A 14,045-nucleotide genomic window follows, 5' to 3' on the forward strand; every position below is an offset into this window, starting at 1 on the left:
AAAAAAAAAAAAAAAAACAATTTCAAGACATTTCACAGCTTTTTTTGGTTCTTTGAAAAATTAATTGACTCAATATATAGTTTGGCCTTCTCTAGAAATAAAAAATATTTAGGAATTTTGTTAGAAAATTTGCATTCGTGGATGTAAAATTTAGCAAGTCAGATGAATTAATGTATTGAAAATTTAAATGGCATTTTACCATTCATGCTTTCAAAGTAAAGAAAAGGCAAGATTTTAGAGTTGTAGCCACTTTATTAAAACCCTTTATATGAATAAATTATTTGTTGTTTAGGATTAGCTTAAATTGTGTCAAAAAGGGTAAAAGCTTAATCAATTTTAAAACAGATACTAACTGAAGTTTTCAGATTTGTAAAACTGTTAAGAATTTACTGGAGCTTCAGCTCCAGACCAGTATTTACATTTGACCGCAGTTAGCTCCAACCTGAATCAGGTTATTTATTTGCGGAGAAAAGCGGCTTTGTGTCGGAATATAACTCTTTATTTTAGTAATGTGTTACGTGTCGGTGTTGCTTGCTAGCGCAAAACCGCATTTCTCAGCAGATCAGCTAAATCACATTGATTGTGTAAGGAGTTACGTTATGTCAAATAGCATTGTACGTTTTGACAGAGACACCTCAGGTGTTGAAGGTTCAAAGCATAAAACACACAAAAAACCCTAACTGTTGGTGTCTGTTGAGGCGTGATTCCTGTCCTGAAACGTCTGTCCAGGGTTCTATTTTACTCGAGGAAGAAGTACAAATCAAATTAACCATTTATTTGGAGATGGACACCATTTTCCCAGCAGCCCTTGGTCTTGCCCATGGCCTGGTTGAATGGTCTGATTCAAACCCCTTTGTTTCGGGGTCTTGCAGGCTCACAGGCGGTGTCACCAATGCCTTGTCTCCACTGAGCAGTCCAGACTGGCCTGAACTGGACTTTTGAGCGTTTCTATTACAAAATAGACCCATTAAGCAGGACTGACTGGTACCATTTCTGGTCCCTCATTTGTCGTAGGTCTATAAAAAAATGTAATGTACCTGTTAGGGCGGAGCTTCTGTTGTCACACAATGAAATCCATTGACTGGCTGAAAGGTCTTACAACAGCAAGAGCCAGACCAGCGCTTTACCCGACTAAAGGACCAAACCGAAAGTTTTGTCCTCTTTTAGCTGGATTCCTCTTTGTCCCTGCAATCTTCTTGCAAAGAATAATAATTTCTTTACATAAAGTATTCCCCTTATTTGCAGGGGTTCAGGACCAGAGACACGCTGAATCCCAAAATACAGAGAGACCCCAACCCCTTCCATCACACCCGACCCCTACAGCCAAAGAATGTCCGTTACTGATCCATACTCATCAAATACACTTCTGATCATACTTTGTTAACATTTAGTGAAGAACTTTTGAACTTTTTTATTCTTAATTACAAACAATAGTCTGTTCCACAACATAATTATCCTTCGTCGTTATCTTTTTAATTTTCCGTCAGTTTCTGAGTCCGCTGATGCAGCTTCTCTTCCGCTGTCGTCGCACCGTTTTGACGCGCCGCTACGTCATCGGTCTACACCGCACATGTGCTTTGAAGTTCCATGGAAACGCTCACTTGAATTGCCCGGACTATTCTAAACGGGCCAAGAGAGGACCGGTCTGATCCGCACCGCTCAGTGGAAACGAGCACACACTTACCATCATTGGATGCCTTCACCCCAACACCCTAACTTCTGACCAATGTAGTTGAGTCTAAGGTTCACTCCCCCCACACCAGCTGCAGTTCTTATCTCCAACATTCTTCAGGTCTTTGAACAATAGAATCCATTAAAACCCACTTAATGATTATTACCATATATTAAGAAGGCAAAAAGTAACTGTTAACAAGCAAAAAGCAAGTAAATAAAAAGCAGTACTTAAAAGGGTATAGAAATCATATAAAACTAAAAACATTTATGGAATCCTAGAAAAAACACTTATGAAATAAAATCCTTCAGATCACCAGTTATATTCGTCTTTTTCCACTAAAAACAAAAGTATTTTTCAAATATTGAAATCACCCCTCCCCCGCATGATGTTCCAGTTCTGGACTTCCTTCCAGCTAATGATTTTCAGCCGCCATCTTGTCTGCAACCAGGTCCTCCTCAAAACTTTTGGAAAAGTTGGGGGGAGGCTTGAAGTGTAATAATTTTGTTCAGATTTATTAAACCCCCTAGAGACTGACGAATAAAGTCCAAACATATCAAATGTAACTTCATGGGGACTTTAACATAAACAACTAAGGAAAGTGGCATGTTTTGCTGCTAAGGCTTTATGGTTTGGAAATGTCTGCATGTTTAGTTTTGATCTGAGCTGATAAGATGTTTTGTTTTTTTAAGATTAAACTGATCAATAATTGACATGAAGGTAGAAACGAACTCTTGACTCCTTCACCTTTTGCTCCCCATCTGGAGGATATCAGGATTCTGTGACGTCCGGAGCGTTAACTCCCCCTCCATCCCTTCTTTCTCTGTGTCCCTTTTTCCCGTGCCGCCATTTCTATGGATGTTCATCACGCATCGACCTTGTGACTCATTTTGCTCTTTCTCTCCTCTCTCTGTGTCTTCTCCTCCAAACCCCCGACCACATCCTTTACTTCCTTGATCCATTCCTTTTCCGTGTGCTCACTCCTTCTTTTTTCGATGTTTTCCACTTTGGCGGTTTCCATGCTTTCTCCATCGACATGACCTCACCTTGCCTGGATTCTGCCCCCACCTCCCACCACGTCATTGAATGGGCTCTCGACCATTTCTCCCTGCTCCCACTCCTCTTTCCCCCTCCCCTCTTTCTCTATCTCGCTAGGAGGACCAGCTTTCCTCCCTGGGTTCTGCAGACCCCGGTGTGAGAACTGAAGGTGGAGGGGGAGGAGAAGGAGGAGCGCTTGCCGACGATCAAGGCCTCAGAGTCTCTTCCTCTGACTCTTCGCCCCACAATGGAGTCCTCCCCCAAACTGTAGACTCTCCCTCCCTGCCCACTCCTCATCAGCATCCTAGTCTGAATGGAGAGCTCCGTGGCAACTCCCCCATGACAACCTCACAAGCAACGGGCGCTACGGCAACAGACTTAGCAGAATAAGGGGGAGTAGGTCAAACACGAGCTGAATCAGAGAGAGATGACACAAAGACGAAACGCCGTCCTCTGATAAATCTTTCAAAAGAGTCGTTAAGAGAGAGAAGAACGCGGGAGGCGAACAGAGATCTTTCAGCTGCTGCACAGCGACTAACACATAAGGGCTCTTTAACGGACACTTGCTCTCTTGATTGTATCAGTCTTGCGGGACAAGCTGATGATACAAACTTTGAATCAAGTCACTTTGTGAACACCTGCTGTGTGAACTGTCTTTGACTCTGTGATGTGAGGATTAAAGCGCTGTACACGCACCCAAAGATGAGCTGCGAACCAGCTCGTAGTGACCCCCAACGGATGCAGACGCATCAACAAACCAGAGGCTGCCAGTCGGTTTAGAGATGCGATGCAGTCTGGCTTTCCCAGTGCCTTTGAGAGTTTTTAACAGGGTTTTCCAACACACCTTTGTTGGCGAGGAAGGCTAACCTCTGAGCTCCTGCAGGTTTTCTCTTCTCAATATCAGAACCGACATGTGTCAAACTGGTGCTAAACAGAAACAAACGGTGCCATTTTTTTCTCTAGTCTGTGTTTGCCATAGCACTGCCTCTGTCATGACTCGCCGTCCTCTCTCTGCTGTAGTTTTGTCTCTGACTGTCCCCCACGTTTATGTTCCGTACGTGTTTCCTTTTGCATCACGTGTTGTCCTTCTGTCTGCTCAAGTCTTAAAAGAACTGTTTCCTGGCTCAAATAATCAAAGGAGAGGAGGATAAACTGGAGGGTTTATGCATTACAGTTTACTACAGAATGTAAAAAAAATGCAGGTTTTTCAAACCTGTTTTAAACCAATTTTAACTTGTTCTATTTTCTTAATTTGCCTTGAAGTGCCTGGGATAAATACACTGAGTATCCTTCGGCCAGCAACCAACGAGATTGTCAACAGCCGAATGCACCTTACAAAGCCTTTCGTGCAGCCCGATTCACAAAGATGAAAACCTTTTTTTTGTCTGGTTTTCACTTTTAAGGTTGGATAAAATGAGTGAAACTGGTTCAAACTTCACCTGTTCAATGTGCTTAAAATGTGCTTCTGTATTTGTTCCATGCTTTCATGCGCCTTCATTTGTGCAGGTCTGTTGTTGTGTTGAACCGCCAAACATCGGTAACTCCAGCAGGCTTAACACAGGTCATGTAGGGCTACTTCCTCTTTCGTGTGTGACATAAATGTTGGATTCAAAGTTGGCTGATGATTGAGAATTGCTGTGAAAATACCTCTGTGACTCAGGTAAACAAGCAGTTGCCTCAGAGCTGAACATGAGAAAATAAAGAAAAAACTTTGGCGAGGCTGGCTCAATGCTTTAACAGCACCTGATCAAGCTTCCTCCCCCGTTTCTTCTCTCTCTGTCTCCCTGTGTTTTCCCCTTAGCCACTCTCACAGCTTCATGGAGGACAATGTGGAACCTAATTGGCTGATGCACCACCGGCAGTCGTCAGGGTGGCACGGCCAAATGTCCAGAGCCCTCTCTCGCGACGCGATTGGCTGACAAAGGGAGAACTTGGGGCATTGGCCCCATTTTCTTTGTTCAAAGGATGGTGCAGAGCCCCTGAGGACCATGTGAGGACATGCTGGTGGTGGTGGGGGGGCGCAGTTATTTCCACTTTGCTTTGGCCCTCTCTCTCTGATTTTTCAATGTGTTTGACACCTCGTTGTTGGATCTGCATTTTACCCAAAAACGGCGGGCTGGGCGGCGCCCGAGGGCCCGCCGAGCATGCAAAGAACAGCTATGCAGTCGGATCAATCCGCAGAAACGGAGGAACACACAGGCCAAGGACTGCCGGACGCTGCAATCCAGAGAGAAGGGGGATATTTTCAAAGGTGCTCGACTTCTCTTAAGATTTCCCTTGAATTTTACTTTCATAGCATTTATTTCCCTCCTATTTGATTCCCCCTAAAAACTGTGTTCCCGCCCGTCGTACCCCTCTCTCAGACTTTGGTTTTAAACTAAATATGCACAGCCTAATTCAAAAAAACTGCTCAACTCGCTTTGAGGCAAACGGACAGAATGTTGCTCCTTTATATTTCTACGATTATTCTTACAATTCAACACACTGCATCAGAAATCTTCCAGAGAAGATGTTTATTTATTGACAGTTGAATCCGTTTTCTACGAACTGAGTTTTCATACTGAGACAATCCGAAGGACCGAGGGACGAGCTTGTGTTTCACCTACTCCTCCCGCCCAAAGAGAAGAGGTTGTTGGTAGTGACGGCACTTTAGGAAAAGGAGAAAGACTTGCAACGGTCGCCATGGAGCTCTCCATTTATGGACGATGCAAAGGTGGTGGTTTTGTACCCACTCTCAAATATCTGTGTGTAGGGTTGGGGGGGAACAAACTCGTCAAACTTTGTTTTCATGGACGGAGTTTTAAAAAACACAAATCTGACTGAAACCAGGACAGAGAGAGAGATATGTTAGAGGTTCTGCTGAAACGAGTGAATGTGTTTGTGTATATACACTTGTGTGTGTGTGTGCTGGCTTTGTGTAAATACTGCATATAGATGTGTATATATGGTATGTCTATGTGTATATACGGTTTGTATATGCAGAGTGTACAGTTATTTTTTTCCTCTCATGTTTCTCTCTCTTTCTATGACTAGGTCTTCTCAAGTTACCAGTTCTGAGGCGTGAGCAGGTTTTTACATTCTGGCACTTTTCTGCAGACTTGTACTATCCGCAGTCTGCCATTTATTGCTACACATTTGAAGCTTGAGACATAAACACGACATAACTCAACTTTAAGCTTGCACTCGTTTTCTGATCAACACTTTTCTAAGTCGATTTTGGGTGACCAAGCAATGTTTGTACATAATCTAGACCCCTGAAACCTTTCGTTTCTTTCTAAAAAGTTCTCAGTCCTCCTATGAGTTTATCCGTTTCATACCTATGATTTATGTTCGCAGCTCGGATTTACAGAGGTATATATATTTAATCTTAGGTATTTCTCCCTAAATTCTTTCTCGTTTGGAAGCGTTTTAATGCAGAGGGTGAACCTTCCATGAAAATATGCCGTCGTTACTTAACACTGCTTGTTTTTGTATAGGTCTTTACTAAATAAGTGTGCCTCCCCCCCTTATACTCTTACTAACCATTGATGCGTTTGCACTGCTGGTCACATATCTCCATAAACCCCTTGACAAGCCATAACCCCCCCCCCATTCCCTCCCTACTCTCCTGAAAATCTTCTCTATTGTTGTTTTGACAAACAGGCATTTGGAGATTTTGTGTATATTAATGGAAGAGTGCTGTTGAAGTTGCAGTTGTATATGGATTTGTTATGAATGTGGATACTCTGATCATTGAATTATTATTGTAATAATGATAATAATTATTGCCTCTTTGATTTAGTTGATTGATTTCTTTGACGCGGTTGATGAAGATGCCATTGTTCCTACTCTTCTTTCTTTCCTTCTTTCTCTTTTTCCTTTGGAAAAACGCTGGAGTTTATATTTTTCGGCTGGGTGAAACTGGAGATAGTAATACGTACATAAATTAACAAATAAAAAAAAGAATTGAAATTCTTAACTTTGAGTGTGTTTGCTTTTTTTGTGTGGGGAAAATTATTACCAACAGAATGAACCGTTTCATTCATATTCAAACGCAAGTTTAACAATAGCATTTTCCTAAAAACTACTCAAAGTACAAACTAGTTTTTCAATTAAATGTTTTTCATTTCCACTCCTCCTTCAGTGGTAATTAACAGAAAAAATCCTGCTTAACCCAATTCTCCAATTTTATCAGACTTGGGACATGCACATAGAAACACAAAATTGCCCCCCCCCCCCACCCCCCCCATGTGGTTGTTTACAGCTCCTGTTAGTCTAGGACAATTTACCACTGAGAACTAACCCGGCTACTTTTATGAAAATAAAATGTTATAGTTGATAACTAAAGCAATATTTAAAAATTTGACCAGGGATTTTGAATGCTGACCAAAAAAATGAATAAATTGTCAAATAAAAAATTTACATTGACAAAATAATGACAAAGGATGAAGAATATAACGTTTGACAGCCTCTTCAAATTGAAATAAAAGGTCGATTCTTGGTGAGAACCCATCGAGAATCAATTGTAGGATTAAATATCGCGATATATTGTAATATTGATATTTTGACACACACCTATTGCCCAGAAATGTATGATTTAAAAAAAATAAACCCAATAACATATTTATTTTTTAAACAAACAATATTTCATAATTTTGTACCATATTTTGGAAACAAGAAATTACCAGTATATATTTTTTTCCGTTTCTTTTTTGTTTATCATATTTTCATTCTATGTGATCTATTTCTTTTTGTTTTTTTCCACATTTAATTGCTTCATTTTGATCATCTCGTCATTTTTTTCCCAAAGTACAATTTAAAAAAATGAAATGGAGCTACACTTCGCTATACTAACTTAACTAGACTAAGTTATCACAATATTTTCCTCAGGAGAATCAATATAGGTATGTTGCTCCTCTGAGTCAGAGGGTATGCGGTGTGTGATTTAGAAAGACAGAACATGTATTGATGCTAGTAGCATTTCACTGACAGGATTTAGTCTTCTGATATTCACACAATATCAACATATCCAATGTACACATAACCATAACATGACCTCAAATAAACAAATTACCCATTATCTTTTCTAAATAATAATCATTTCTTTCAGAAGTCTTTCTCTGCTTATGTCAACAACATGCAGTCATAGTGAGGTCACTTAGATCTGTTCTCAATTTACACACAACTTATTAAACACAATATTATACATTAATTTAACTCAAAATATTAATGTCATTTCTCTTTTCTATGTTCAAATTGTAGATATATTTATGATATTTTAACAAAAATATACATGATTTATAACAAAACGTACATGTTGACTGGCACTTCCAGTCTGTCAAAACTGTCGTGTATTTCAATGCAATTCCTCTTTATTGTTACTGGTATCTGGCATTAAACCAAAAAAAAATTACATTTAGTAACACATAAAAATGTTTCATAAAGAATATAACAGCAATATCCAAACATTCCTTGCACCATTGTCTGGTTTAAACTAGTTTCTAACATCTTCTGTTCCCAATAAACTTGACCGCTAGCATTAGCGAGTTAGCTTTCAAACACTTTACAACACACATTTCCTCACAGCAAACATTAACTCTAACTACATTAACCCCTGCTGTCTGTGAGATCTCCAGGTTTGCACATTACTTTTCACATTAAGTGTTTACTACCTGTGGTTTGGAAGAGAAAGACAACACAGATGTTGAGGTGCTAGTAGCAGTTCAGCACGAGGATCTATTCTTCCTCTGGTGCGCATCTATTCCATACACTTGCACGCTGCGCTGCCACCTAGCGAACAGTTTGAGAATTGCAATAACTCAAATTGTTGGAACGGAGACATCCAAACAATAATAAAACTAAGTAAGTTTTCTCAGTGTCAGTTTTGCCAAATATTAAGAGACACTATCGAGGGGTAAAAGAGCCACAAATAGCTCCGGGGCCGCAGGTTGCAGACCCCTGGACTAGAATGTGATCAGTATCAGCATCACCTCCACGTCATATGCAACTATTATTCTTATGAATCCTTCACGATGCAGTTACGACATGCACAACAATGGTAGGTTCTATTTTCTCAAAAACCTGCATTTGCATGAGATAAACCTTTATACGGCTGAAAGACTTTAGAGTCAGGTCTGACTACGTTTAGGACAGGGGAAGCAAGTTAGTACCTGCATCAACGTCAGGACAGGAAGAGGGTGAACGTGGAACATCTGTTCAGTTGGAAACTGTGAACATCACTTTTGGGGATAAGAAAGATCGCAGACAGAAGAGGCTAAGGCTTGGCTAAGAGAGAGAAAGGGGTGAAGCCAAAGAGCAGAGAGGTAGGGCCCAGAGAAAGGGGTTCAAAGAAGGAAAGTGTTCTAATAATACATATAATTAAGAGATCCTGTTAATCCACGTCTTTGGACGGTCACATGCACAGGGAGAACATGCAGGGATTCAAACCAGGGCATTTTTGCTGCAGGGCGAGTGCTCACCACTACACCACCATGCACTCCTGTTAAAGAGACCTTCATTTATTATGTCTCAGTAATGTAGATGCTTAGCCAGTACAGTCAGTACAGTTGCCCGAGTCATTTATTAGTCATTATCTGATCATTATTGACCTCTACTGACCAGCAGAAGCTACTACAACAGTAAATATTTAATCCAGAAACTTAGTGTCCGGTTCCATTTCAATTCTAATGAATATACATGTATCTAATTCACACTAAAAATATCTCTTTCTTTCCTTCATTATACAATTTGTTTGGTTTTAAATCATACATCAGAATCTCTATTATTTTTTATGTGAAACTTAATTCTTTTTTGGAAGTAAAATAATTCAAATTTAACATTTCAAGTAGCTTTTGATAGACCAGAATCTGACAACCAACCTCATTTTTATGCACAGAAATGTATGCTACTTAAGAGAATAAAATATGTTGTATAAGAGCCTTTAATATAAATGGAAAAACTGAATTTGCACTTAAATTTCATGTATTTAAGTTCAGACTTGAGCTCTTTTTCTAAGTAAAAATCTTTTAACCTTTTGTTTGTCATTATATTATTGCATGTGTGGGGTATAGTTTTTCTTGTATTTTTATTTGTTTTATGTACAGCACTTTGAGCTGTTTTTTAACTGGAAAGGTGCTATATAAATAAAATTAATTTGAATTTGAATTTGAATTTGATATCATCGCTGCTCTCTTCACTTTCGTTCATTAAGCAGGAGTTTTTGTTTGGCTGTTTCTTCCTGACCTCACCTTGTTCAGGTGAGTTATCTTTACTGGTTAGTTCTGTTGTAGGTTTCTTTGTTATTGATGGAAGTCACTGAATATTTGGGGGTTGTAGTTTTACATTGAGCATTTGTATTTTCCCCAACAAATCAAGCAAATACATAGTAAATTGTGATTTATTTAACACATACTACATTTATAATTTACATTTATAACATATTTTTAGAGTCTAGTTCATTGTAGATATTCTTACTACAGCCAAAATGTTTTAAATAGTTTAAAATAGTTCCAAAACAAACTAATATCACTGCAGACCAATAAAAAGCTAGAATAAATCATATTGTGTGAGTATGTTAAGTAGAATGAGGATAAATAATGTTTTTTATCCACTTGTTTATATGTTTATATTTACATAATTGCTATTACTTTGTCTTTTTTCGTGTCTCTTTTCACATCTTCACGAGCCAGGTCATCTGGTGACCTGTAGTCAACTGTAATCTCGTGACTGGGTCTGTGTTCTCGCGATATTAAGGCGGTCGCTACCTGATAGGAATAATGGCCGCCCTCGCAGCAATAGCCGGAACGATGAACAACACAAGACGCTTATCGGAGCACTTCAGCTGACCAGGAAGCGCGTGAAGTACCAGGCAGCCCCCATTTACCAGACTTTCGGAACGGATGGGTGGAGGGGCTTTAACCAAAGGACTCCAGAGACGAAAGAGACGCGGGGGGATCGGGGGGACGCTAACGATTTCTTGATAGCTAGCATTAGCTGGCTATCAACACGGTTGTCATTGCCGGGATCGAACACGAGCGGCCGCAACAACTGTAGTTTGGGGGGGTCGGATGATACGACAAGTACACGGCGGGGCGCCTGAGCACACATCCGGCTTGTCGCTAACATGAGCGGGCCGGGACAGGACAGCGAGCCTGAGGCGAAGGTGCTCCTAATCAAGCGGCTATACAGGTAAGTTGATGAGGCCAAGGTGCTGAGTGAACCTAGCTTAGCTGTAGCTAACCACTGTCTGCTGCTACTAAAGGAAGTCTGTCAGGCTGTAATACAGCCCATAAACCCGCCATGAATGAGGTCACCAGACTCATTTAGACCAGCAGAAGTTCGGCCTTAGATGACATCTCCTGATCTGCCATTTTTGATAGCAATGCTCTGTCTGATGATGGACTTGTGCTTCTCAGGGCTGTGGTGGAATCTGTGCACAAGCTGGATGTCATCATCGGCAGCAAGTCATCCTACAGAGAGGTCTTCAAGCCAGAGAACATCAGCCTTCGCAACAAGTATGTCCAGCTCCTCCTGCAGGAATCGAAACCGCACTGCTGAGTGGATCTGAGTGTTATGTGGTCTGACCAGTTCTGTTCAGAATGACTGAAACAGCTGTCTTGGCCGCACCCTGCTGCATCTCTGCCACTAAAGCTTTTCTGGTCACTCCAGGTGAACCTCAAAGCTGGTTGTGAATGTTTGTGTCTGCAACTCCTCTGCTGGGACACTTAGCAGAAATTCTTTTAGTCTTAAGGGTAAACACTGGGACAGTCACCCTAAACAGCAGAGTTTGGTCTGTGATGTTAATGATAGATACAGTTCAGCTGTGAGAGACAGAATAACAGAATTTATTTGTGTAAATTGGTGCAGAAAATAGGGTTTTATTTTAACAAATAAGGAAAAAATGTGTCCTCGATGACCTGTTACTACTACATTTAGAAGCTCTTCTTACCCTTCACCCATTACCTGTGTTAATGTTCCCTGTTTGAACCAGTTATCTGTATAAAAATCACCTGTGCACATCCTTAAACAACTTACTGCAACCTCTCAGCCAAGACCAAAGAGCTGTCAAAGGACACCAGTGATGATAACATTATCCACGGGGATGAACTAATCTACAATAAGCAAAAAGTTTAATGTGAAGTGATCATTTATTAGAAAATGGAAGAAATATAAGATCGCTGCCACAATTAGGGCTGCCATGGTTAGTCGTTACTTTATATTATATGGAGTCAAATTGTAGTAAAGTTGAACAAAGTTGTGAGCATTCAGCACCAAAAAATGTACTTTTTATATTTGAGTCAGTGAGACCAAAACTTTATCTTTGTGAAAATTAGTTCCTTGTTTCAGATGCCGAATCATTAGAGAGATCAGGAATAGATTTTCCATCAAACTCATTTTGACAGGTGACTTTCGACCTTATATACCCTTTATACAGTATATAAAATTGATATTAAATCATTATTAAATGTAGGAACGGGGGCACCTGTCAAAATGAGTTTGATGGAAAGTATTTTCCTTATCCTCTCATTTGATTTAATGTTTTATTAAAGAAACTAATGAAGGACAGAAGCTGCATGATTAATTAAACGTTTAATAAGCTATCATCTTAATTGTCTTTATTTTTTTTTTAAAGCTAATAATGCTTTAGATGTGTGTTTTACATCCACTGTGATCCGATTAGTCGGTAAAAATTATTGGTGATTAGTCGGCTATTAAAATAATCATTTGTGGCAGCACTACTGACAATTTCGCTCCACCTGGAGATCCATGAACGATCTCACCTGATGGAGTACAAGTGATTCTAAGAACAGTGAACCCAGAACTGCGTGGTAGAACTGGTCAATGACCTAAAGAGAGCTGGGCCCACAGTAACAAAGGTCATGAGTAGAAATCCTGCAGCGCTCCAAAGGTTTTTCCTGCTTTATCCAGCATGCGTCTGAAGTTCTCCAGAGACAATCTGGAGGATTAGTAGAATGTCATGTGATTAGATGAAACCAGAATGGAATGTGAACGCCACTCGTCATGTTTGGAGGAGGAACAATGCTGAGTTCCATCCGAGAGCACCATGCCCATTGTAAAGCATGGGGGTGGAAGCATCAGGCTTTGGGGTTTCTATTCTGTACAGTCGACAGGACTACTTTAAGAAAAGGATAAATTGGATCATTTATGGTGAGAATCTGGTCAAAAACTTCCTTCCATCAGTGAGAACTCTGAGGATGAAACATGGCTCTATCTTCAGTTTAGCTCTAACACGTCACCATGGCAACAATGGCTACATTCAATCATTTCAAGGTTCTGGAGTGATCTAACCCCAGTCCACTAGAAAATCTGTAGAGGAAGTTGTCTAGCAACATCCCCAAAACATCACAGCTCTGGAGAAGATCTGCGTGGAGGAATGGACCAAAAATCAAACGATGTGATTTCCTGGATTATTTAGTTACATTCTGTCTCTCACAGTAGAATTGTATTTACGATCATTTTTAGGGGAGAAACTTTCAGAATCAGTGACTGACAAGTACTTTTTTATGCCAGTGTCCCTTTATCATATGTATTTACTTTTTTTGTGGAGATCCTATTTTTTGTTTGGTTGAGTACTTAAACAATGAATCTGTTGATTTCGTCCGTCTTCACGGTGACCCTCTGGGTGTTTACAGATCATCCATTCACTCCTCAAACCCAGCATGTGTGGGAACTTCAGCTGAGGTTCTTTAGTGTCCAGTTTGTTGTTTGGTTTGATCATCTCGTTGCTTAGTGTTCTGATGGGTTCCTTTTCTCTCGTTCTTCACATTTGACAGTTTTTAGGTTCCCGCTGAGGCTCAGTCTTCATCACAGTCGTTGTCCAAATCTCTCGTTTCCTTACCAACCATGTCACCAGTTCAGAAGAACAAAACCTTTTATTTAGCTGTAAGAGTTTTCTTATTGGTTTCATCTTTCTCCATGTGGATGTTTATTTAAGCCGTCTGCATCACACATTTCAAACATTTCTAAACCAGAACTCCCCAACCTGCAGCTCCAGATCCACATGTGGCTCTTTTATCTCTCCACGGCGGCTCCTTGACCAAACGTAAGCGTCAGCAGCTCCTGCTAATGGCTGCATAACCAAAACAAATAAACAAAGCCAGCAAACTAAGACTACCAAGGTCCAACCTCAAACTAAAACAACAAAACCCAGCCGTGTAAGAATGCTGAAGACAAAGAAGGAGAAAATAACAACAAAAATAAATAAAAGAAAAATAAAAAAACAATTCTTAATGTAAGACTACTTAATTAGCATTTATTTAATTTAGATTGGTTACATTTTGATGTCTGAGGTGCACAAAGATAATGAACTATGTAAGTTTTACATCCCTGTTGACCT

The 14,045-nt window shown here is 40.1% G+C and overlaps 2 protein-coding genes across 14 annotated transcripts in view; both read left to right on the forward strand.

The window, feature by feature from the left end:
• syngap1b (synaptic Ras GTPase activating protein 1b) overlaps positions 1-6,674 on the forward strand; it is a 207,159-nt gene extending 200,485 nt beyond the window's left edge. For 9 of the 13 annotated variants that reach the window (XM_036215928.1, XM_024258262.2, XM_024258256.2 and 6 more), the window contains one exon: positions 2,828-6,674. In XM_036215928.1, the coding sequence (XP_036071821.1) occupies positions 2,828-3,100 (273 nt within the window). In that variant the 3' untranslated portion in view covers positions 3,101-6,674. The remainder of the gene's footprint in view (positions 1-2,827) is intronic. The other 4 variants (XM_024258261.2, XM_024258265.2, XM_024258264.2 and 1 more) reach the window with 3 other exon arrangements.
• Positions 6,675-10,364: 3,690 nt separating this feature from the next.
• Positions 10,365-14,045, forward strand: part of smg5 (SMG5 nonsense mediated mRNA decay factor) — a gene marked incomplete in the record, with an annotated part of 21,531 nt that continues 17,850 nt past the window's right edge. Inside the window, 2 exon segments of the mRNA XM_024258273.2 lie at positions 10,365-10,876; positions 11,104-11,202. Of these exon segments, the coding sequence (XP_024114041.1) occupies positions 10,812-10,876; positions 11,104-11,202 (164 nt within the window).

The sequence above is a fragment of the Oryzias melastigma genome, linkage group LG16 (genome assembly GCF_002922805.2).
Source record: "Oryzias melastigma strain HK-1 linkage group LG16, ASM292280v2, whole genome shotgun sequence".
Classification (NCBI taxonomy): Eukaryota; Metazoa; Chordata; class Actinopteri; order Beloniformes; family Adrianichthyidae; genus Oryzias; species Oryzias melastigma.